The sequence below is a fragment of the Rhodnius prolixus genome, unplaced genomic scaffold, assembly GCF_049639745.1.
Source record: "Rhodnius prolixus isolate KJV_2025 unplaced genomic scaffold, Rpr scaffold_13, whole genome shotgun sequence".
NCBI classification, from domain to species: Eukaryota; Metazoa; Arthropoda; class Insecta; order Hemiptera; family Reduviidae; genus Rhodnius; species Rhodnius prolixus.
The window spans coordinates 6590029-6615802 of record NW_027411583.1 but is presented as its reverse complement, the minus strand read 5'-3'; the positions used below and the strand labels follow the sequence as shown (position 1 = coordinate 6615802).

General features: G+C 30.8%; 1 protein-coding gene across 8 annotated transcripts; it reads right to left on the bottom strand.

Annotated features, from left to right (window-relative positions):
- Positions 1-130: 130 nt before the first annotated feature.
- Positions 131-25612, bottom strand: Cul1 (cullin 1). Of its 8 annotated transcripts, none has more exons than XM_074116037.1 (17): positions 25291-25612; positions 25011-25162; positions 23895-24045; positions 22068-22152; positions 20744-20836; positions 18742-18851; positions 17652-17760; positions 17434-17533; positions 16340-16494; positions 15966-16259; positions 15583-15846; positions 11899-12078; positions 11633-11782; positions 11425-11543; positions 10534-10758; positions 9194-9413; positions 131-7036 (listed from the first exon to the last, which is right to left on the bottom strand). In XM_074116037.1, the coding sequence occupies exons 3-17, from the start codon at positions 24041-24043 to the stop codon at positions 6956-6958; spliced, it is 2334 nt and encodes a 777-aa protein (XP_073972138.1). In that variant the 5' UTR covers positions 24044-24045; positions 25011-25162; positions 25291-25612; the 3' UTR covers positions 131-6955. The 8 variants fall into 8 exon arrangements, with proteins under 8 accessions (XP_073972138.1, XP_073972139.1, XP_073972137.1 ...); XM_074116038.1 differs by having other exon boundaries at positions 25310-25612; XM_074116036.1 differs by having other exon boundaries at positions 25011-25612.
- Positions 25613-25774: the final 162 nt, after the last annotated feature.

Below are 25774 nucleotides of genomic sequence, written 5' to 3'. Positions count from 1 at the left end.
ATGGCAACTTCTCTTGAAGATTTATCGAGTCCAAAATGCCACAGCTGACCAAATTTGATGCTTAACATTATTTCATAAATCCAGAATCAACATACAAATAACAAGAGTTTTTATCCTTTAATTTTTCCACTTTTATTTTATGTGTAACAAATATATTTATTTTTAAAATAATTATAATTTATTTACATATTATTGTTACTAATTTTATTAGTTTTCTCTGAATACTTCAGCCATTATCTTCAGGCATAAAGTTCCTGTTTTCTTATACTTTTTTCTTTTGATATGGAACCTTTTTTGATGACATGGTTATTCTTGAATATAATTTTAATAATTTTTAAAATACTTTTATCAAAGTATACATATGCTTACTATAATTTTTATATAAGTACTGACTTCTTTTTCGACACCAAAAAGGAAAGTTCGTTTTTAATTTTGTATGCTTATTTACTTATTTTACACATAAAGCATCGTTCGGAATTTTCAATAGTTTTTATTTATTACTTTCTCATATTTTGTATTAATATTATTTTAAAAAAAGGAACGTGTAATTCAGTTCGTGCATCTATTCTTTAATTTGAGAAAATCAGTCAAAGCCCTTTGTTTTTCGTAAAAAGACAATTTTCGTACATTCGTAAAAGTCTTGTTCAAATAAATTATAGAAATAAGAAACAATAAATGTCATTACCATGCTAACTAAAATCAATATATACAAACATTTCTAGTAATTTTTTTTTTCAAATTTACAACCTCTTTTTATGATAATGGTTGAAAAGTGAATTTAAAAATTCATCTTTAATGTAATCTACTATTATGTAACTTTTTTTGAGACCAGCATTATTTCACCCCTTAGGTTTTCTCTGATCAATTTTTATCCACCATTAATAAACAAATCCCGCATTTAAATATAAAGCTATTTACCATTTTGGTGGTTTCTACTATGAATTAGAATTAAATATTCATTCAGTGAACTAAGGCGAAACTATATTAACATCATGAGAAGCCTTTAAACGAATTTCGATGATAGACAAACATTGTAATTTATGCTGTGTTCCAACGAATCGAAAAAATTACTTACGACAAAGATTTATGACGCCTCAAAATTGTGCGGATCAAACTATAAATAAAAGAAAATGAAGAATCCTTACAGTTATCTCTGAAGCTTGTTGCTTAGGAAACTGTGGAAGGAGAATTGCATTTTACAAATGGCTTACAATCTCCCATAATAAATTGTACTTCAGAAAAGAAAAGAAGACATTACATGATAGACTCCATCAAATAAACAACAAAGTACCTAATAAATAAAATGAAACTTCACTTTAAAAAAGCTAAAATAAAAACGAATCAACTCTTGAATTTCTAATACAGACTAAAAAATTACACTTTGAGAGGACTTATATTCATTCCTTAAACTTTTTACTTATCTATGATTGGTATCCAATGCTATTTTATGTAGCCCTTAGTTCCAGTTTGTTTACAACATAAAATGCCAGAAACTTAGAAATCATTGCAAACATCAGTGAAGTAACTAAACGTAGTTTTCAGATTACTGAAGACTTCCCCAACCACTCCTTCCACTGCTTAGTTTCGGGATTTTTCTTACATCTGATGCTGAAAGTAGTAATGTGCTTATTTAAGACACTTGCACTCCTAAAAAACTAAAAAATTATCTGTTTGACTAATATACAGATGGAGAAAATGGCCCAAGGTAGATACGGACATTGCCTTTTTATAATTAAAAAAAAAATTACATCGATACTAAAGTCCGTGGAACGTCTAGAAGCAGAACTAAACAGGAACTCTTTGAAAAGAACTATTGAACGAGTAGTAGGATAGAGATTGAATTGATTCGAGAAATGATGGACGGGTCAAATTTTTATAAGCAGTTCCTACAAGATCCAAGAGAAAGCGGAGGATATCAAAAATGTAAAAGAGCGGAGACAGCGTAGCACTAAATCTTACAGCTCCTTATCACTGTACGGTGGTTGCACCTAACAGAGAAGACATATCCAGGAAACCGAGTACCTTCTAGTAGAATCTCCTGGAAAGTGATTTACTGTAAGATCCTCTACTGAGAACTTTTCAATAGTTTTTTTCTGTAATTCCTTCATTGTAAACTGTAACCTACACTTTGTACAGGTTTCTGATAGTTTTTAAACATGATTATTCATTTAATAAAATAATTTTAAATAAACGTTTATTGAAAATTATCCCCCTAAAAAAAATTCATTATTTTATTTTCAAGGCAGAATCATTTGTAAGAATACATTAAAAATTATATGGAAAATAAATAAGTAGTGAACAAATAAAATTTACTCAACGAAGTACACTTTTCAACCATAATTAAAAAAAAACCGTTATATTCAAAATATCAAATAATAATTACAAAAATGAGTCGTGAGTTTTAAAAATAATGTGAATAAAAAAAAATCAATCAATAAATCAATTAAATAAATTAATTTAAAGAACTTTACTGTTCGTTTTGAGAAGTCTGCTTGCTGGATTACAAAAAAAATAATGATTTTATTAAAATTTTATTGATTGGCGATTTTTAAACGCAGCTGTTTTTGGGGGGAGGCACAGAATGAAGAATGTAACTTAAATATTGGATTACTTTCCTTCGGCCATTGTCTAGTCTTTTAGTACGTGGTGTTGTTAGGATTTTTAAAAAATTCAAAAGAAAGCTTATTTAAAATAAGATGGTAACGTAACTTTCATGTCCTTCGACATGCATCCATAATTCCATTGGTCTACGAGCAGATGACGCAAGATTTGAAGTAAATTGCATATGCATCAAATGGACACTTATCAGTAAAAAAATCATAATGGCCTAAATCAAAAAGGTCATTCTTAGACCCTTGATCATCTTTTGACTGAGAAAGAAAAAACTTTAACCCGGCTCTAATACAAATGACACGAATGGAAGAAACGCTTTTGAACATCTTAGGAGGACCAAAATAAAGCTGGGATAGAAAACTTGTGATAGTTGGAGCGATTGTAGACGTATGAAGAGATCTAAATGCACCGTTAGACATATTTTTATTCAGTAAAAGGAGATGTAGATTATTGACGCATAAACTTATCTAAAAAACCCATAATGGAGAATGTATACTTGCAAACTGCTCTTAAAAAATACAACTGACGTTTATAGAAATGATAAATGAAAAAACGGCATTTCTAGTGTAAGAAGGCTATTTACCTTTTGTACAATACCTCCAGTGAAATAAATAAATACATAAATTAAAAAAAACAAACAAAGAACTTGATGGCACTGATTTTTGTTCTCGTTTTTTACCCACGTTGTGATCCTGACCTAACTTCATTCGGTACCACCTATTTTTACCCAAAGTACGTGTCCATTGCAAAAGAGGACTTCCATTGAAGCTTCTAAAACTAAAATGCTGGGATTTTACGGCTGATCCAAGAGCTGGCAGAGATATGATTTACAATTGTCAATTACAATGAATTATATACTTTGAGACATTCATAAATTATTCCATTAAGAGTACAAAAAAGATGGCACAACATTAAGTAAAAAATGTGTTTAGCTACTTTGCAGAGATCCATTGCGTTTCTGTGAGAATAATACCAGCACAAGGACGTTAACTAACACCATCCAACATTAACAGAGAGGGCAGTTTTAGGCAGATTTATCAATCTCTAGTTCAACATTACGACATGACCTATACCACCATAGGCTTAAGATACTCTAAGAACACGTTGGATTAGTATTTGAACTGGGATATACCTCACATGGGATAAAACAAAATCAAACTACTGGTAGTGAATACGTCGTACATCTTCATAAGACATAGTAATCCTCACAATATGAATCTTTGCACAAACAACGTTCCAGCAAGCAAGAAAAGTAACCCTCAAGTAATGAGAGCAAAAAAAACCCTGAATAAAGAATTTAGAATAAATAAAGTAACTTCTATTAAAAGCGTTAACTTATTTTTTAATGTTTTGAATTTTTTGGAGGGCATTTAAAATTTTCAGTTTCATTCACTTATATCTACTATAATTATTTCTTTTTTTATACAAAATTTATTTTCTCCATCGAAAAAAAAAAATTTCAAGCGTTGTAAATTAATTATATTTTTATTTTTGCTGTTATATAATTTTTATTCTAATTAGTTACAGCATATAAAGGTGATTTCGCTGGTTAGTTCATATTTTATTAAAACAGTTCCTTAATTTTTCGGAGTCATGTTTTTATTTTAGTAAAAAATAAATATACAAAACAACTACGTGTCAACAAAACTGATCACTCAGAAGTATCAAAGTTTTAGGCTTGAAACTTTTAGTTTACATTAACCTAATTAGCAGATTTCGATTAGGAGCAATAAAGCGAAGTTTATGGTAAGTCATACTGGCAAAAAAATTAGGTTTTTTGTGAACGTTCTATTCGATAAAATAATCAATAGTAATAATCAGTCTTGTATAGTTCTTTATAAGGACGTACGAGACTAGAACTTCCACTATGCTAAGAATTGCGAGAAGAAGTGATATGCTCAGCTAACCGTCTTGGAAGGAAGCGGAAATGTTGGTATACATGAAACAGATTCCTCTTAACAACAGAACGCATTCTGTGCTTATTAGTATTGAAGAAGTCTTAATCTAAGCATTCAAACACACAGTTCTAGTAGTAATCTACGCGAAGATTGTGGCCTCGGACAATTGAATCCAAACAGTGGTTATCCCTTTGGCTGCAATTGGGGTGCATTTGATAAACAACTCAAACAGTGATCGCGGGAAAGATTTACCGTCGTACAGCGGTGTCGTTTGGCTCTGACTCCTATCGGCCAAGCTCCAGTTATACCAAGAAATACATACTTCAGTAAGTCAACCAAAGAGGACCCAATGATCCATTGATGAGTTCTGTTTTTTGTTTTTAATGACAAAACAATGAATTCCATGATTCCATCATAAAACAATTTTGAGTAAGCTGCTCGAGGCTACAGCGGCATTTCACTAGGTTTAGTTCATTTATAAGGCCCAGTTTCGGAACTCTTTACTACCACGCTGCCACCTTACAGCTAATTTAAGAATTAGTCTCTTCTTATTATAACAAGTACATGTAGAATTCATTACAAGCCCCATATTTTCAATCTAACAGAAAATTGATTGAAGTATTGAGATGTTAACCTCAACTGGCAAACAAATTACACGTGGCTGTTTCATCGCCTAGGATAATAACTCATCGCATCCAAAAGAGTCCATCGATTACCTAATTCCAAGTATTGTACCAGAACGACCTGTCAACCCTAGAAACTGCACGCTTTATTATAGTTTTTCTTAAATCGTACTCGTTACCCTCATCTGTTTAAAAAAAAAACAACAAAAAAACCATCAACTACTTTGGTTGAAATAAATAAACTTTGGAAGTTTCAAGCCTGTAACTTTACTGCTTCAGGGAGGTGCAGTTTTAGGCTCGTAGCTGAAAATTAAAAAAATATTAATCAAAATTAAATTTTATTTTTTTTTTATATATATTAAACAGCCAAAGGCGATATAATAGTTTCTGATTTTTTCCATTTTTTTTTTTTTATGAAGCCAAGAAAATCAATATATTTTTTTGTAAGTATATAAGCAAATTTTGTAAAAATATACTATCATTACTAAAAAAAAAAATATATTTTTATTAAAGTGGTACATAATTTTAAATTATTAATTCTTTTTTTGGGGGGGGTATTTATTTTGCATGTGTTATTTTTTTTTTAATTTAAGATAAATTAATTTTTTGTTCTTAAAAAGTTCAACACGATATATATGTATAATATATCGAAATACCTATACATCATCGATTACATGTAACGGTTCGAGGAAAGAAAAAAGTGCTGTTTGTTTTTCCTCTCATAAAATAAATAAATTAAAAAAAGAAGAAAGAAAAACGTACATGCGAAATGTAAAATTTATAAAAACAAAAACACTACATCAGTTGTTATATCTGTACCTCGGAGGGAAAAGGCACCATGTCACAAAAAGTAAATTTTACAGGGGAGCCAAATGAAGACATTTTTCCAAATTCATTTTTTGTTCCACTTTTCCGGTTATACTCTTTCCTGTACTTCTCACCGTAATTATTACAGTTGGTACGGCCACTTTAACTCCCATATTTTAAAATATTTTACTTTCATCTCCATTGTGAAAAAATTTATGCCCATGTAGTGCCTTTTACCCTTGAGTAATGAAGTATCATAGCGCTTTTTAAAAATACATAAATCGCTTAATAGTAAACATAGGTCATAGTGCTTTACACCTGTAGAAAGAGCAACAAAAAATTTGTAAAATGATGCCAAAATCTGAAAATCGAAAAAATGGACATGGTGCCTTTTCCCTCCGAGGTACAGATATATATATAAATATATGTAACAATATGTTTATTTTTACAAAAAAAAAAAGAAAAAAAAAGAAAAATTATATTTAAATATCTTCCTATCGAAACAAACAGTGAATGAAAAAAATAATTATTAATTATTTAAAGAAAAGTCTTTTTTTTAAAAAGAAAATATAAGCGTGGTAATTTTTTCGTAGTGTGTTTTGCTGAAAAACTAAAAAAAAACGTACAGTACATCTCCTCCCTGACTGATTCACCGAAAAAGAAACAATAGTAGGTCCAAATAATCTCTACTGTTTTCTTACTGTGTTTTTCAAACATATCTCCACATTCGTACATATTACACACTACTACATTCACACTCCCAACAAAATTTACTTATTGGATATATTTCCTTTTCTTATTTCTCTTTTTCATTTGTTTTCTTTTTTCTTTTCTTTCTTTTTTTTAAAAAAATAAAGGCGTTCGGTTTATTATTATTATTATTATTACTTTTTTAATTATTATTATTTTTTTTCGGGTGCCGTTGTTATTTTTGAAAATAGCGCAGCTATTAAAAATTAAATGCAGCTCTGCCCCTCCAAAAACAAAAACAAAAAACAAAAAAAACATGATAAATCATGCTAAATAGCTGTAAGTATCTTTTTGACCTTCAGTCCTTTCTAAATATTCCTTTTCAATTAGTATGTCGATACATTTCTGTAACAAAAAGAAATACAATAGATAAATTTGTTAAATTACACTTACATATACTTCAAAAAATAAAAAATTCTTAAACATTTTTCGAATACTGATGTGTTGGTAATTTGAACATTTCCATATAGAGTACCATTCGGAGCTAAGCTTCAATTAATCCCTAAGTTATGTGAAAAAGTAAATGCAAGAGAAAGAATAAAAATCTATAAGAGTCACATTTAGAAGAAAAATTAACATCAATTTTAAAAAATCAATAAAATAAAATAATTAAAAGGTACCTAAATTTATAAAAAGTTATCTTATAGATATAGCCTAGATAATTGCAATTTTAGTTGAAATAGTTCCGAGTTCTCACACACAATTTTTAGAATAGTTTACAAAAAAATGTGACGTCCAACGTCTTAAACCAATTGTTTTGATATTTCCAGAACAATGAGATAGTTGATTAGGGATCAATTAAAAACCAAATCTGTTAATAACACACACCATTTTCTATCGCAATAATTCTCAAGATTACAAGTTGTGGGAACATAATTAATTCTTACGAACAGTTAACAGTTGATAAACCTGAATTTTACGCTGAAATGATAATTTAAAGAGAAACCTTAACCCATTTCTCCTCTAAAACTACCCTTCTACTTCAAGAGTAGATCTCCTACAATAAGTAAATGATTTAGATGAAGTAACTTGTGAGAAGTCCACCCAATTATGACTAGTGAGGAGTCTTTAAATTATTACGCTAAACCAATTTTCTATAATAATGTTTAAAATACAAATTGTGAATCTACGTGAATGTAAAGTAGTATTCACGAAGTGTAGAGGTAATCTACCTTTTTTGGAGAAAAAAGAAAAGAATAAAAATTAAAGAATTTTACTAACATTATTTAACCCTTCCAAATTGTATTTAAGTGGAATGGCTACGCAAGTCACATAAGAAACAAACCTACTCCAGAAGATATCAAAATCTCCAAGTAGTGAAAACAAAAATTCTGCGAAATATTACTATCGGTCAAGGGATTATGATAGTTAAATATCCGACATACTCCCTAGAAGTACCTAAACTTAATATTAAGTTTGAACTACTAGCAATTTTTCGCAATTGGGATAGGGTGTTCATACATGCACATGCATTTTCTAAAAAAAACACACATTTGAACTTCTGTTTTCGAAACCAGGGGACTTAAAACATTTATATCCGGAGAACACTTGATAACGTTGTCACCATCACAATTTTGTATCGGCCAGTTGCAAGCGAAAGTGAAATATCTATTATCTAAAATGTTACCATCCATTCAATGATTGAATCTTAAACTTGTACTCGGCTTAAACAAAACAAAACACAAAAAATCACGAACCGCCTAATAATTATGATTTTTAAGAAACTGGGAGCCCCAAAGGTTTAAATTCCCAGTGACTTTTTTCCCAGAAAAGCACCCAGAAGTTTTGGTAAGAACTTGAGAAGTAAATGCATTACATCTTTTAAATTTAAAAACTATTTAGTTCATTTAGGATATGATTCCCTTCCTTCGGGTGTGCAAAAGCATTACATTTTTAAAGTTGAATGAAAAGCGTGTGCTTAAATAAATAGTCTTCGGTAAACCTATATCAGACAAGAATAATAAACTAACCCTATATTGGGTGCCAAGGGTTTGCCGGGAAGGAAGATAAAAAGAGATCGCCTAACTCTCTAGTCAGTAACCCTTTCACGTACAAGTGAAAAGTCACTTAGAGAAAAGAAAAGTAAAGTAAGAAAATATTGCTTTGTAATGCACTGCTGAAACAGGCTATGATTTTTAAGGGCAGTTAGCTTCGAAAAGGTCTGAATTATATCAGACAGAAGAAACAGCCACCTGTTAACATCATATTGAACACTTCACTCAAAAGAGAAGGTCTTTGAAGTGCAATAATACGCTTTACAGTCATTACATTTTGATAAAAGGCGAACAGAACTTTTTTAAGCTAGCAACAATTCAAGTATTTTGTAATTTTGATTTATAATCCTTATTATATCAAATATAATATTATATATTTGATATATAATAAGTTATATAATAGATATATAACATAAAAAGTGCACACTGCTCATAGTTGCTCACTTATATTTATTATTTCATTAGAAAAGTAACAATTTGCTTGGAAATATAAATAAATTTTACTAACTTTTATAATGTGCACCCTTGGTTTAAACCTTGATGATAATTGATTAAGCACTTCGGCAACCAACTGTTGATGTTTCAACATCTTTCTCATCTTCATGATGCGTACAATGGCTGCTTGTATCAATAACTTCCTATCCTCTTCAATATGTTTGTGAGTTGTCTCTTGTTCTAATTTTAATTCAGCTTTCATTGGCATATTTATGTTAACACGCAATTTTTTGCTAAAAAAATAATAATAATAATAAATAAATAAAAAATACATATATTAAAAGGAGAACTGCAAAGGAGATCAACGTACATTCCACTGAAATGTACAAATATATCAAATATAATTCATCTACAATAAAAAAGAAATATATCAATGAGTAAAAGCAGTTCGGGTCCAGACCGGACGGTCCACTACCCCAGATTACTAGAATTGTAGATGACGTGACTGAAGGTTTTTGATAGAGCTGGAATTGGTGGATGTTCGGAAGGCTTTCGACATCTTTAGCATGCATGCCCGCTTACTTATTTAGACCGAATACAACTTTCTTCCATATATCATTGAAATGTTCTACTTACATCTCCTCCCATAACAGACAATTCCAGTTTCACTAGACCACTGCACCCTCCTCAAAAAATCGCTGAAGGGAGTTCTTACAGAGTTTTTTTAATAGATCTGGAGTTGTTTCTTTTTAAATTCAACCTTTTACCTTGTCTTAAGAATTTTTGGTAAATGCTAAAGATGTGGGCATGTAAACCACTTTATGTGGACATAATTGCCAATAATCTTTCTACGGTGGAGAAAAGATGGAAACATTCGACAGCTCTTGAAAAATTAGACAATTTTTTTTTTACCTGTAAAGACAGCTTCTGTTCTAGGGACAAACAGAGTCATGGTTTAGACCAGTGTGTTATCTAGGGATGATCTCATCCGCCAGCCATCTTCACATGGTCACTTTTTTTTGTTTACACGGAAAACCAAGTAATCCAAAAAGAGTTTCTCCGGATAGACCAGAATACCCGGACATCCGTTTTACGTGAGATATGTAACTTAGACATGATGGAGAAACGTATTTTACCCCCCTGTCGATGCAAGTGTTCATATTTACTGCCTAAATAACTCCTCTGCAAAAAGATTGCGACGATAATGATGAAATTTTATACAGAAACGGAAGGGAGAAAAGCGCTCCTTATTGAACTTACACAGTTTAAGATTTTATAGTTTAATTCAAAATTGTTAAGGCAACAGAACAAAATTTACAAAAAAAAACGATGCTAGAGATTTCAATGAATAAACTGAAATTAATAAATGAAATTAAATGTAAATTAGTAAATGTAGGTAAATAAAACGCTTACTTTTTATAGCCAGTATATAAAGCCAACGTTGAGTGCGGCTGAAGATCTGCTTCATCGTCCTCGTCTGTATGTAATAATTTAGCTTTGAGCAGAATCTGTAAAACTTGGTGTAGAAAATCTAATTTAATCTGCGTGCTCTCAGCTAATTGTGCTACAGTCCAAGATTCTGAACTGTTATATTGTAATAACACAGCCATCTGAAGCGTGGAAGCTTGAAGTGTGTATCTATAATGGTAGAAACAAAATGGTTGTAGTTTTCACACTTAATTTTTGTATCAAAAATCTAACATAAAAGTGCAACTGTATTAAATAAGAAATTAAGGATCTGACTGGAAAGATAGGATTTAATTTTTAGTCAACGTTAAATCTCCTTTGCAGATTTGAGAATTAGGCGAGGAGAAAGATCCGATAAATTTCTTATTCATTCTAGATCTACCAAAATTCACCCCCACCCCTGTCGATGCAATTGTTCATATTTACTGTCTAAAAAACTCGACTGCAAAATGATTGCGACTATAATGATGAAATTTTATACAGAAACGGAAGGGAGAAAAGCGCCCCTTATTGAACTCCTGCTACACAAGGTTAAGTAGAGACTGGGTTAAATTTTCAAGAAGGTTCCAAAATTTATATCGACAACTTCAAAATTTGTAGTAGCTCAAGAAAAATTTTCAATTTTGGAAATCTGTGGCATATTTCGCCACAGCAATTAAGACTTTCAAGAAATATTCAAGATTCAGGAGCTTTTGGAAGAGAGCGCACATCTAAAGTGGGTTCATTAGAGCATATGCGGTCTAATTTCAACAGCAAAAATCCGAGTTAGGACTTAATTGTATTTAATAAAGTAGTTTGAGATTTTTAAAGTTAATTAAATAAATAAAAAAAAATTACCTATTTTTAAAGCAATTTGTAATTAGTTCACCTTTGGACATATTATACAACCAATTTAATTTTCTGCCAGAATGTTGACTGCTGTAAAAAGTTGTAAAACGATGAACACTCCTTTCCAACTAAAAATAATCAAAACAAATTAATGCACAAACATTCTCTTTCTGGAATTGAAAAAAACACTAATTTATTATACTCCAATAATACCTACTTCTGTTGGAAGTGAAAAATTGTGGCTTAGCTGAAATGGCCAAGAGCCAGAAGAAAGTACCTGTATACTAAAATCTATATCGAGAGGTTCATTAGAATTAATTAAATGTGTTCTGAATTGTTCATTTAGATCTTTTGAAACACCAATATCCTGGAAAAATAAGTATAAAATATATGTATTTATATCAATCGAATTTTCTTTTTTTTTGTTAAATAAAAATTATTTTTGTAGAGGGGAAGCAAAAATACTTATGATGGTAAATTTACCTGGAACATTCTCTGTAGTTTACTAGTATATTCAAAACCACATGCCTGTTTTAGTTTACTTATCATACTTGCTTCAGCATCGTCACTTGCCGACATATGCTGTACTAATCTCTTTGCAAGCATCTTTGAATAAAACTTTTGAAATACATCCTTATCCTCTATATATTTGAACACTACCATCTAGAAATAATTAAGAAAAATTAATAATAATAATAATAATAATATTTATTGCTTTTTAAGTTTACACTTTACAAGCAAGGAGTTGTATGTATTTGTGATTACAATAATGCTGAACTCAAAGTATTGAAAATAGATAATGGAATGCAAACAGCGCATGTACAATATAATAATAAAACATACAAAATTAAAGTAACTGCTTAAAAAATACAGAAAATACAACAAAAGTAGGACACTTGATATCTAATAAAATCGAAATTAAGTAGATTTGATTAATTTGGAAATAAACAAACTAACAAAATAATAATAATAAAAAAAAAAAAATTGCACAAAAATTAAAACATAATAATATTCATGAACTTAGAAAATAGATATGAAACGGAGAGGAAAAGATGAAAAATCAAAGCCACAAAAAAAATACATAAACCGCCTAAAAAAGGAAAAAGTAAATTTATGCATATACACAAGTATATGTTAAATGACATTATATACAGGCACAAAAAACATATTAACACTTAAGTTTGAGACCATTCACTGTAAACAAGAAGAGGTTATTCATTTTACTTAAGGCCAAAGTGTTCAATAAATTTTCAATTTTTTCAGTTGCAGTCATAGAATCATTTATGAAACAGGAAATGTATTTAGTTCTAAGGTGATTAAGTTCTGAGCAATCTAAAAAGAAATGAGACTATGTATCGAAATGTTGTGAATCACAAAGCAGACAGTAACTCTCTGGAGTAAATTTGTAGCGCATATCACCACATGATACCTTAGAGCACTTTTTACAAGCCAGTCTTATCTGAGCCATCAACCTTAATTTGTTGATATGGCACTTCAAATTGAGATAACTTTCTCCAGATCCAAAGGAGCTAATATTTCTATAATATAAATTATACCGACTATTTAAAACAAGGTCAACATCAATTGAAGATAAGTGGTTTTTCAGCTTGGCAAGTACATCACATCTGCTTTTTCGCAGAAAAGAAACATCTTGCTTAAGCCACACATCCTCAGCTTCAATGAGATAAAAAAACGATTTAAATTCAGATACCCAATTGAAAGGTATTGAAGAGAAATTAGCTAGTTGATGCAATCTCAGATAGCAAATTCTAGGAATGCAGCTTCCGGCATGAGTAGCAATTTTTCCCACCATTTCAACATTCTCTTGAAAACATTGTATTTTACATGCACCCTTCCTGTTTCAAGTCTTATGTACGAGTTTGGAGTACTGGGGGAAAGCTGTAGAAGGGATTTAAAGAACAAGATTTGGCTCCTTTCGAGGATATCCAAACACTGAGAGCCCCAAATTTCGGCACTATATAGCAAAACACTCTCAGAGAGAGATTTATACAGATAGCATTTGGTGCTCCAAACATCTGATTTACTGGTACTTAATAATCTGTAGACCACAGAGTTGGCTGCAATACTTTTCTGTAAAAACCACTTACCAGCCTGAGAGAATTTGCCAGAAGCATAGAGTTAAGAAAAATTGAAATTCTGGTTGGTGAAGTCAGAGCACAAATCTTGAAAACAAAGAGATATATGGGTAAAAAATTATCTTTAAAAATAACGATTACAAACACCTACTCCATTTCGCCATAAAGTTCGATAGAAACGGGACATCTCCGAATAGGCGTATGACTTTCATTTTTGAATTCATTTCATTTCATTTTTTGAGGAGGAATAAACCCAAGCTAAGAGGATCATAAAATGCCATAAAAAGTAGTCAATTACAAGACCAAAAATTAATTAAAGGCAAATACATTAACTAAAGAGTCTCTATGATCCTCAGAGATGTTTATAATCCTTTATCCTAGATGCTCATGGACCACTGGAAACCATGGCAAAAGATGTTGAACAAATACATTTTAAGAAATCTTAAAAAAATAATGACAGGTTCGACTTCGTGACTGACGTATTTTTGAAAGGTTTCAGTTTCCACAACTTGCAATTCTCTAAAGATATTTATTGATCCTTATTGATCAGCTGAAAAACGTTAAAAGTTCTCTTCTGGAAATAAAAAGGGCTATCCGTACTTTCATGGCTAAAATATAGCCCACTTAAATTTAAAACACTTCAAAATTTAAACTTAAAATTGAAAAATATTCCATCAGTCCACATAAAAGGTTAAAAATAGAATTATATATTTATGTATCTTTAGTAAAAAAGAGAATTTTTTTTAAAACAAATAATGTGATTGCGAACGTCTGAAAGGGAAATGCAGCAACCAATCAAACAGGAATAGTTCAAAATGTGGTGCCTCAATATGCTAGAAATATTGATAGTCCAGATTTAGGTTACTGAATCAAGAAGCTTTGAAAGTGCCACAACAAAGAAATGCCTTTGCGACAAATGGAGAATAAAAATAAGAAAGAATCCGAGTAGGTCTCAACACAACAACAAATGCAAAACTGCCGAAAGTGAGGAAGCAAATGTGATAAGAGTGATAAGATCCCGAAAGAAATGCAAAGGCACCAGATAAGCTGAACAAAAAGTATTTGAAATAGGAAGTTAAAGGGAAAAATGAAAGCAATAGACTGCCTCAGATAAAGATAGACTACAGAAAAGATATGACTACAATAAAACCGAAAGATTCTAGGTATTAAATTGATTCTTTGTGTTCTAACTGTTATTTAGGCAGAAGTAGTGATCGTTTAGCTTCTCTAAGATCTTAATCAAGGAGACGTGATTCAGGGGAGTTAACAGTTCGCTTGGGAACATTTAAAACGAAAATGAGTGCCTAAGGCCTGTCTATGAATCCCGCGATGTCAATTTGCGACGTTTTGGACTAATGCAGGACTACTTTGTCAAACATCAACACTGTATAGGTGTTGTGCTTAGATGCATATTATGGAATCCATTTTATATGGGACAACTGAGTGAGTATGGCAAAAGAGACCGACAACACCCAAGCTTTAGAGAAAAAAGATAGGGCGCATCAATGATGCTGCGCCGCAAAAATATGAAAAAACCTCTAGTTTTCCTTAAACATATAAACAATCTCGATTTTGAGCGTCGTCTGTTTTTTTTTAAAAGAGATTGATCTATTTCTTTAACTATTACTTTCTGATGATGGAACTCAAAATAATTATTTTCCGCGAAAATCCCATTTAATAAACTACAATTACTGCTTGAAGTACAAAAGATCGTTAGAATCTTGGCAGTTAGTTCCATGTTGTAGAAATCTGTGTTAGTGATTACGCTTTGGGCGTTCTCCCTTTTACTGTATATCTTGATTATTAATGGAAGTAACCTTCAGGGTCAATGGATTACTCAGACTAACTGAATAGCTTTTGTACTAATTGACCCTTTTGTTAAACACTGTTATCATGTGTCTGTCAAGATCTATTGAGCAATAGCAATACCCCAAAACCGTTATTATGACCTTCAAATGAAGCAGCCTACCTCGAAATAAAAAACTGATCTAAATCTGACGCCAAAAAACAAAGCGAACCATCACGAAAAGTTTTGATGTTAAGAGTATTTGTAAATAGAGTCAGAACTTACAACTTGATTGAGCGTATCCTCTAATTCAGCTTCTTCTGGATTTTTTGATGATTTTTTTAACAGGACATCACAGAATTTGGCTAAAAGCTCAGGACTTTTTGAACTAGAGCCGGCTATCCTAGTTACAGCATTGTTATTTATAAATCTGCCGCAAGCTTTATCAAGTGCTGCCACGAATCCTGTGTCATTGTTAAATGCTGTAATAACGAGAGCATTATACTTCTTGTGCACTCCCAAAATTGTTGAAACATAGATTTTTGGATCCTGGAATCAAAATTTAATATATTCTCCTTTTTATGCTCTTATTCTTAGTAGAAAATGTTTCGATAAAAAAACAAATCACATTACGATTTATAATTATAGAACAACAAAAGTATACTTACATTGGAAGCTGTGTCTAATGATTTCTCTATTGCATCAAGACCCTGATTGGCAATGTGTGCCTCCAAAAGGCCTCTTAATTCAACAAGAGCATCAGGAATTCTAGCAACCAATTGATACATGCGCCCTAGATCATCATTTTTATCTGAATCCAATAAATTTTGAAATTCTGCATGTAGAACTTCCATTTGTTTTTCAATTATTACCCGTTCACAGGTTTTAGCTAGACGATCAGAAGTTGTCTCGTGAAGGTAGACTTGAACTCTTTTTAGCTCTTCAGCTAATCTTTGTTCAGCCTAAAATTAAAAAACAAAAAATACTAAAGAAGTAATCATTTAATTACTTGAAAAGATGGAAGATATAAATAATACTAAACCTTCTTCATATATTCAGTAACTGGGTTTTGTCGAAGGAACTCCGTGCTCTCTTTTGTGTAAAATCTTTCTGTACCTTCAAGGAACACATTTTCAAACGAATCTTTATATACACTGAGATTTGGTCCTTTTGCTGAAGGATCTTCTTCGTTCAAACCTTTTTTGTAAAAAAAAAAAAAGAAAAAGTATATTAGAGCTTAAAAATATGAAATTCAGAATATACGGACTTACACGTCTTCCAGCAAACTAAGTTAACAACATTCCTTCAGAACCTAAAATGGTAAAACACATGCATCGCATGGGCCTGGCAGAGGACAGCCTTTGTAGGTTCTGCCAGGAAGAAGAGGAAACTGCACTGCACGTGTTGTGTCAGTGTCAGGGGCTTGTATAGCTAAGGATGTTACTTCTCGGGGAGGAAAAACCAAGGCCTGAGAGCTTTACAGAAGGCTAACTCTCCAGAATTAAGAGTCTGATTAAACGGACGGGTCTGGAGGGCGAGCTCTAAAGTCGGGGAGCCACAATAGATCCAAAGGGGTCGCAGTGGCGTAGGCCTTGAGGCCGCCCTAATTTAATCTAATCTAATCTAACCTAAAATGGTTTGAGTCACGTGAAACAAAAGTTCCGCATGTTGAGTCTGATTTCTTTGGTATAAATTATTGGCAGTAACCTACGAATACTTGAGCTAATGTTTTGTCTTTTAGACCATTCAAACCATTCTTAATGATTTAGGTACTGTGCCTACTCGAATATTCATGGTTTTTAGTAAAGAATCCTTATATCTTTCAGGTATCTTTTTCTTTTATTTATTTATTTATTAAGTTTCTCGACTTAAGAACACTTCTATTTATGAATTTAGTAATGTTCAACTTTTTTATTATTATATTGTATTATATACGACCAAGTACCGACTAATTACGATATTCTGACTTTATTATTTTTTACTAAGTAAAAAAAAGAACCTTATGTTTCCAGTTTTAAAAAAATAAATCAAAATACTAATCTCATAAAAAAAACCCTTCACTTTCAGAACTTCTTTGTTTACAGCCCTTAAAAAGAAGTCCAAGCTATTACAAAATATTCCTCCGAGAATACTAACCTAGTTCCACGTAGCAGTTTATAACGCCACTGACAAGTCTTGTATTAATTGTTTCTCCATTTCTTTCTCTTTCTATAAGTTTTAACACTGCATTTGTCACCTTAAATATTAAATGTTAACACAATTAACATTCGCTTCTTATATTCTTTTTCTTCTTTGTCTTTATTACTCCAAAAAATGCATTAAAAAATAATAATAATAAATAATAAAAGTTATACTTGTCTATTTAGTTGTTTAAATAAATTATCCCTCCAAGTAACTAGTGCGAGTTGATATATTTCATAAATACCTTTTCTTCCTTCTTCGCATTCTCGTCTAACCCAATGCCTGAAAAATAAAAATAAAAAAACATTCAGAGTAGAAAATATAATACCGCCTTTATTACCCTTCAAAACATTTATGTAAGGAGAGTAAGTATGAAGTTTGACTGAAAATCAAATGAAGGGTGTTGAGATTTTGTACCGTGTTGGTCAAGTTCAGTTTGGATACAAATTTAGCAGGAGTTTCGAGGGTTTTTCTGTAAATAACGAGGGACAAGTGTGAGTTGGATATTGAAACTCTCTCTATTTTGTAGTAATTCCCATTACTGCTATAGAGATAAAGCTTGTCCAGTTGTCGATAACCTTAATTCGTCCTTCTGAACGAAAGATATGTTGCGAACTGTGCAGTCAGAAATCAGTAGACACACTGCTGTTGGAGGTTTGTTTAGTTTAAGTATGAGACGGTTTGCTTTGAGAACTCTTAACCCGTTGCCGCAAATGACGGCTATAGCCGTCCGATCTTTGTTGATATGTAGGCAAACGACGTCTATAGCCGTCGTGCACATTTTAATTAATAAAAAAAAGTACAGCGTTAGTACGAAGTGTACTAACGCATACACGTTAATTATTGAATTAGTAAAGCAAATGCTGTATAGTCGTCACGACGGTCATAGCCGTCATTTGCTCTGGAAAGAGAAAAAATGACATGATGAGCAAATGACGGTTATAGCCGTCGAGAGTTTTTTTGGAAAAACCGTGGCCAAATGTGATAATTTTTACTTCCAAACATACAACTTACACTTGATTCCATCTGGCAGTCATAAACAATTGAGAAAAAAAGTGTGTTTCTGAGCACGATCATCAAAATAAAAGTGTGCGGCAACGGGTTAAAGATGGAAGTAACTTTAAACTATATGAACACAGAAATTTTATACTATTGACCGTCATTTGACCAAGAATTTGTGTCTAGTAGAAATATGTGTTTACAGATTATTATTATACATACATATTCACTTGTAAAGCTTAAAATTTTAGAATTCTCACTGACCTATTTAAATATGAACACACTCCATTTAAAACTTTCGAACTAAATTGGTATTCTTCCCACTGCCTGGTATAAAACTGCAATACAGCTTCATCCATTAAATCTAAACCATCCTAGTATTGAAAAATGGGATTAAAATTTAATATAGTAAGAACATCTTATTATAAAAATAATAATAATGAGAGAATTCATTAAAAAACTTTCTAACCAAAGTGAGTTCATATGGGATCGAACATTGGGCAGAAAAACTACCTCACCTAATCATCACTTTTAGTGAACCTATTGCCGTGGAAATGGGCGCCACACTCGTCAGTTTCAATTGCAATTTTGTACCCAACGTGTTAAAGCTGAGAATTTGAACTCATACTCAGTTTTGTAAAGCGTCGTAAAAACCAATTCAGATTTGAATTCATTAAAAAAAAAATTCTGTAAAATTTCATCTTCCAAGAATAATTCCCAATTGTTAGCTCCGATTGCGCTCCGCCCCTACATGAGTCCATACACCCGAAAGTAAAACCCCGCTGGTTGAATAAGTAAGCCGTGGGAAATTTAGGTTTTCGCCAAAATCACGACCCCGTATGAACCCATCTTAAAAATTAAACAAAGAAAATAATCGTAATATAACTTATTAAGATAATTTGTATTTACTACACAATTGGAAATATTCATGCAGTATAGATAGATGTCTTCAAAACAAATTTTGCTCGAAATTTTTAATCTCACAAAAAGATATGACTTTTAGCAATCAATTTTAGCACACAAAAGTCTAATAGAGGAAGAAAAAATCTAGATCTGAACGGAATCTTATTTTAAAACTTGAATGTTTTTTTAAAAAAAAATCATGCCTTATTTAACTATCTAACTGACATATTTGTTTAAAGAATACACTCTTTTTAAGAAGAATTATTTAACCAGAAATTGTATGGAATTTTTCTTAATAAAGTGAGATAAGAGACAATGATGATTGAATGATGAAAACAGAGAGGTATTTCAAGTTCTGTCTTTCTGTATCAATAACATTTTTCATAATATTCGTTTTTGAATATTGCAATTTGTAGGTCCCGCAAGTTCGAATACAATTTCAGCAAGAGAACTCATATTATTCGTCTATCACCTTTCTTCACTCATTTAAATTGTGACGCTTAAATTCAAAAGATCTTTTAAGGAAATTTACTCCGTCATTTCTAAAATCAGTCCTAATTTATTTTTGCAGAGATTTCTCTAATTAATGTATGTAATGTCAATTAGAACTTTTACTGATCAATTATTCGAATGGCATTACAGCTAACCAGATAATTTGTGGTTATATTTTACTTGTGAAACATAATAAAAAAATGATTATTACAATTAATAAATGAAAATCCTTGTATCAATTAATCATGAGAAAAGTTGATTACTGAAGATTGTATTCAAATAAATGCCAGCCTGCTCAAGAAAGGTGTGATTTTTTATTACAGCGTGTTTTTAAAATAATTTAAAAACTTACAAAAAATTATTCCCATTATTTTATTTGTTTAAAACAATAAGCTATTGCGGAAAATAATTTTATATATATATATATATAAATAAAAGCAATAATGTAATTAAGATAAGAACTGGCAGAAAGGTTATTTTTCACGATAGAGATATTTCATGGCTCTTTGTTTTTAACGAAAGTAAAATAATGTTTAAACGATTTAAATGATGAATTCTTTTCCGCCCACATGCATACATATGTATGTGCACATCTTAATCTAAACATTACTGAACTGGATTCTTAATAAAATCATGATTTAATGAATACCAAAATAAGATGCCATTAAGACTTTTAAAATTTCAAAATGAGCATAAAAATTATTTAACAATCATTAGATTTAAAAAGCATTACAGTAAGAAGAATCAGAAAGTTTAATATAATTATTAGAAAAATGTAAAACCAATACTATATAGATATTCTAATAATAAAACTTATAACATTATATAACTATGCTAAAAAATTGAAAATAATATGCCATTTTAATGTTACCTTTACCTTCAACAAGGTCAATAGATAATCTCTCAGAAAATCACGAAGACACTTGTATAATTCCAGCCCAACAAGTTGAGCTCCGCCGGTTACCTATTTAATATTTAAGAAAAGCATATAATAAAATAAAACAAAAGGAATTCGAATTTAATGAACATGTGAGGCCCCCTCTGAAAATATTAAAAATATTAAATACATTATTATTATGTAAATCTTAGCCAGATTCTAATGTATTTACGCAGGATAAAGGGCTTTCCTTCTAAAGTTCAAATCGCAGTACTTTTTAATCCTAAAAAAGAAGATGTATTGCGTCAAATTATTTACATATTACATAAACTACTTAGCGACTAAACGCTTTTTATTAGATGTGCTATGAAGGGTTAGGGTTCTCATGAGGGGTAATACCTAAAGGAAAGGAGTTTTAGTCTTCTCTAACAGTGAGGTGTAAGGCTCTGCCTCAAATAATTACTAATAATTGACAACTCTGCAAACCTTGGACCAATTCTGATTAAATTTGTTAACAAAATGAGATTAGAGTTTCTCTAATCAATTAAGTAGGGCTTGTTAGGAAATTTCATTTTTAAGACTTCCTGGTGAAAGAAAGGCTGAACTAGAAGGGGTAAAAAAAAAAGGAGTAGATTAAACTAAGAGTAAGGTACTTTTTAAAGGTCCTTTCAAATTTATGTAGAGTCAAATTTAAATTTTTTAAGTACAGCGCACATATATTTCCACTTTAAAATTTTACCCAAGCTATCTAATGCTAAAAGAAAGTTTAGAAATTGCCCCCCTCCGAAACAAAACAAAATTTAATTACTAAGTTTTTTATCAATTTCGTAATGTACTGCAATAAGCGACTTAAAATTCTATTTTCGATCAAATTTTATTAAAATGATTAAATTTCCATTTTATAACAACTTCGGATTATCCTGGTGATTATCAGAACCTAAATGGTATCCCCACTAAAAAAATTAAATAACAAAGTTTTATTTTTCACCGTGTTATCCATAACAATAAGAAATTCAGTGAAAAAATTAATAATAAGGGAGCAGAAAAGGGTATTCACCCTTAAATAAAATAAATGGAGGGCAATATCCTCTATAATAATAAAAGAATACGTATTAAAAAACTGCTATTCATTTATTGATAGATTGAACTAGAGAGGTCACCAATATTTTAAATAACATTCCATCTAAAATTATCTAGCTTCACTACGAAGAAACGCTTTAAAATTTCTAGAATTTCCATTTATATTTCATCTTTTTTTATAAAAGAATTATGTATAAAAGATTATTTATAACTAATAATATAATAAAATTGCCATTACTTTATTCACCTGTCCTTTCTTCCCCTTTGCGGTCGAAGAACGGCTAACTTGCTGATGAACACTGGTACAATAATTGTAAACATGTCTATTTGTAATGATGGTTAAGGAATATATTAAATTTAAGAATTATTTAATTTGCATAAAACTCACAATATTTCATTAAAAGGACAATAACTATTTAAATAAAAACCTATATAAATACCTAAGATCAATAAAATAACTAGTATATAAACAAAAGGAACGTTTATGAGTGAGCAAAAGTACACCCAACTGATAAATCATCTTCTAATGATGGAAGAAAATCCGAAAATGGAACAGGAAAAACATGCATGCTTTCGCAGATAAAATAAACGATACTGATCAGTAGTACAGAGGACCCTATCACATTTTCGAAAGATTCCTTCAAAATATCAATATTTTTTAGAATAGGCCTGAGATAAATCTTTTATAGTGAAATTATTTGAAATATTGTTAAAATATTTAGATGAATTGAAATTTCTTAAAAAACAGACTGGTTAGTCAAGAGAGCCAGGTAGGGGCAGCTGCCCTCTCTCTATAGCTCTAAACTAAATCACAGAAAGAAAACTGAAAAACTTATTCCGAAGGAAATAATGAAGAAAAGTCATGTTTAGTTTTTCTGAACTTTCGTCGTGAGTAGAGATCCAAAGCCTCGTTATACTTATCATCAAAGTAATCTTTCCATTATAAACAATCTTTGGCACGCAAAGCGAATTAAGTGAAGAATTAATAAAATGGATAGTCAAATTATCATTATTATAATAGCAGTAAATGCGGCAGAAATATTTTCACCTACTTTGGTATTTTATCGTCCAATTCTCTTTATGAGAATTAAATAGAGAATATTCAAATATTTCCTCCCTTAGTAGGCTTCAATTTTTCGATTCTTTGCATTAAAATTATTACCTCAGATTATAGTAAAATAGTATGTCCGAAATCATGTTCAACTACTTTCTAACACACTATTATGTGTCCTAATAAACAGATAGAGAATTAAGGTCAGGACGCCAATAATTATAGACAAATAAGTAAAGATTCATTATTAAAACGTACAGTCACAATCCAGTACTCTTCACAACATATATAGTCACATAGACTAAATTAAAGCAGTAATTCCTCCATTGCTCTGCCTTTGGAAAAATAATTTTGCTATGGAAAACGACGACCAGGAGAAAAAATTAAGAAAGAAAATGTAAGAGTATCACCAAATTGCCATTGTTGTAGCAAACTGCAGCCGTATTCAATATCAAGACTAAATAAAGATTTTAAATCATTCAAGTAGTATTCAGTTTCTAGCCCAGTAATTGAAAGTATTATTTAAGAGTGTTTCATGCCTCAGAAAGTTTTTTAAATTGCGTCAAAATGTCTATCTGTACTCTTCACACAAGACTCTAACTTTGGCTATACCAGTGTTGCAGGTACTGTGTAACCGCCGCCCTCCAAGTACTTTGCCTGAAAGCGTCACATTTATCATCTGACAAAGTGGATTACCCAGATCATTCTCACAATTATTATTTTACTTTCTATCCGCCAAACTAAACGGAAAAACTATAGGGAAACATGTCGATTTGAGTAAGCTTTCAGTTTTTTTATCTTTCTTTTAAAAAGAGCAAATTTTAATTCAAAATTCATGCATAATCGAATGATTTGTGTTTAATGACAAACTAATTCACTTTTGAATAACTAATATAAAGCAAATTTCGTTAAACATAAATTAGAACCCAAACAGTGAAGTTCTCAATTGAAAACTACTAATTCATGTATTGAGATAAATAATTTTTAAAAACTATGATAAGATTTAAAGGATACGTATATAATTCCATATATCTAGTTTTAGACATATATTGTCTATTATAAACCTGTTCAATTCCTTGGCGTAGATCATCCCAAATCTGATCCAACTCAGTTTGTTTTACCCCTGTTGACTGACTCCGATTCGCAGACATTTTTATAGGCATTTCTAAAAAATAAAATACACAAACAGAATGTAATACACAGGCACACAAATGATTAAGATGAAAGGAACGCAGTAAGGTAGCAGGAACAGTGTTAATCATAACCTGCTTATAAACTTTAATTTTGTATAAGTTGTTACCTCCAGGTGCGCGCAAATGTAAGTCATGGTGTAAGAACGAAAAGCAATAGTTGATAAAAATTAAAGATAATTGCTTTTACCTTCTTTTTTTTTTATATAAGGTAAGAAGCGTTAACTATTTATTCATTATGCGACCTGATGTAGGTAAATATAATACAATACAATAATCATAATTTTATCAGAGAACACAGCTCATATCGGACTAGCTTTTAACTAAAAACCAAATTAGGGGATTCCGCTAAAATTAGTAGACTTAGGAAAGTAAACTGTTAGAATGTAAACCTTGCTCTTGTGCTGGGTACTCGGTACCGTTGTTTCATCAAAAGGTACTGCTTTAAAACGGCCATAATAATTTGATCGAAACAGTTAGGTAAAATATATAAATTTTATACACAAATTAGGATAACTCTTTCCAAAACATACACAATTGAAAACTTCACAACATATGCGGCTTTTGATGATTGTTTCAACATAAGCACAAAAATCTTCTCTTTTTCATTTAACAAAATTTTAAATTTATTTTCATATACAATATTGGATGAAAATTACAAGAAATATCGTTACATTTTAATGGGCTATTGATATGGTAATATGTATGGCTTTATCACAAAGTATTGAAAGTCATATGATAAAATAATTTATCTGAAATACTTTTGGGGCTCATCAAAGAAAATCCAAAATTAAAGTAAGAAAGGCGTTAGTGAGAATTACACTAACTTTCCAGAAACTTTTTTTTTTTTTTTTTTTTTTTAAAACTATAATATTAAAGGCAGAATATATGTACTTAAAATAGTATTTTCAGTTTAGTATTTGCCTTACAGAATACTTACATAATATTTCCATAAGAGCTACAACAAATATTTAATCCTAAGAATGAACTCTAAGGATAACTGGGACATTGGCCAAAACAATAAGGTGTGAATGATCTTCATTTTAAACTTTTCCACGCATTATTAACTTTTGTAAACAATCATAAAGCGAACTAGGGGCAAAATTAAATATAATAAAGACTCTAGGAACGATAAATAATGCATATTGGATAATTGTTAATAGACTGCATGAGGTTAATGGATGGTATTAAAAAACTATTAATGATCTAATGATAATTACACGGAATCTATATTCTTACAAAAAGGACTATCAAATTTATTTTCTTCGTTCCCTTTTTTATTAAGCATTGAAATCACAGACCACGATAATATCTAAATAAAGCTTGAACACTTAACACCGTTATTCGGCTCATGGCGGAATCAGAATTAACACATTTTTCTAAGAGATCGTTTCGCACTTAAGTAGTTCAATTTATCGTAGAAAAATTTATTAAAAAAAAAAAAAGAATTTACTAAAGACTAATTAACACCGAATATGAGGAAGATTGCACTTTTCTAGTTGTCCTTTGCATAAGGACTGCACAGTGTTGCCAACTGAGTATCCAATATTCCCACAAAATAATGTTGCAACATGGACACCAACGGACTGAATCATGCCAACAGTGTTAATGTCATTTTACAAATATACATTAACCCTGAATTAATAAATTATTTCCATATACGGTAAGACGAATGGTCTAAGTAATTCTTTTATCAAGTCTTTT

Bases quoted from the DNA above. Each gene is read 5' to 3' on its own strand.
- Cul1 (XM_074116036.1), bottom strand. From the start codon at position 24,043: ATGCCTATAAAAATGTCTGCGAATCGGAGTCAGTCAACAGGGGTAAAA. The intron at 18,852-20,743 runs GTAACATTAAAA...TTTCAATACTAG, and splicing joins TGACCTTGTTGAAGGTAAAG to GATGGTTTAGATTTAATGGA. The intron at 17,761-18,741 runs GTCAGTGAGAAT...TTTATTTTTCAG, and splicing joins GTGTGTTCATATTTAAATAG to GCATTGGGTTAGACGAGAAT.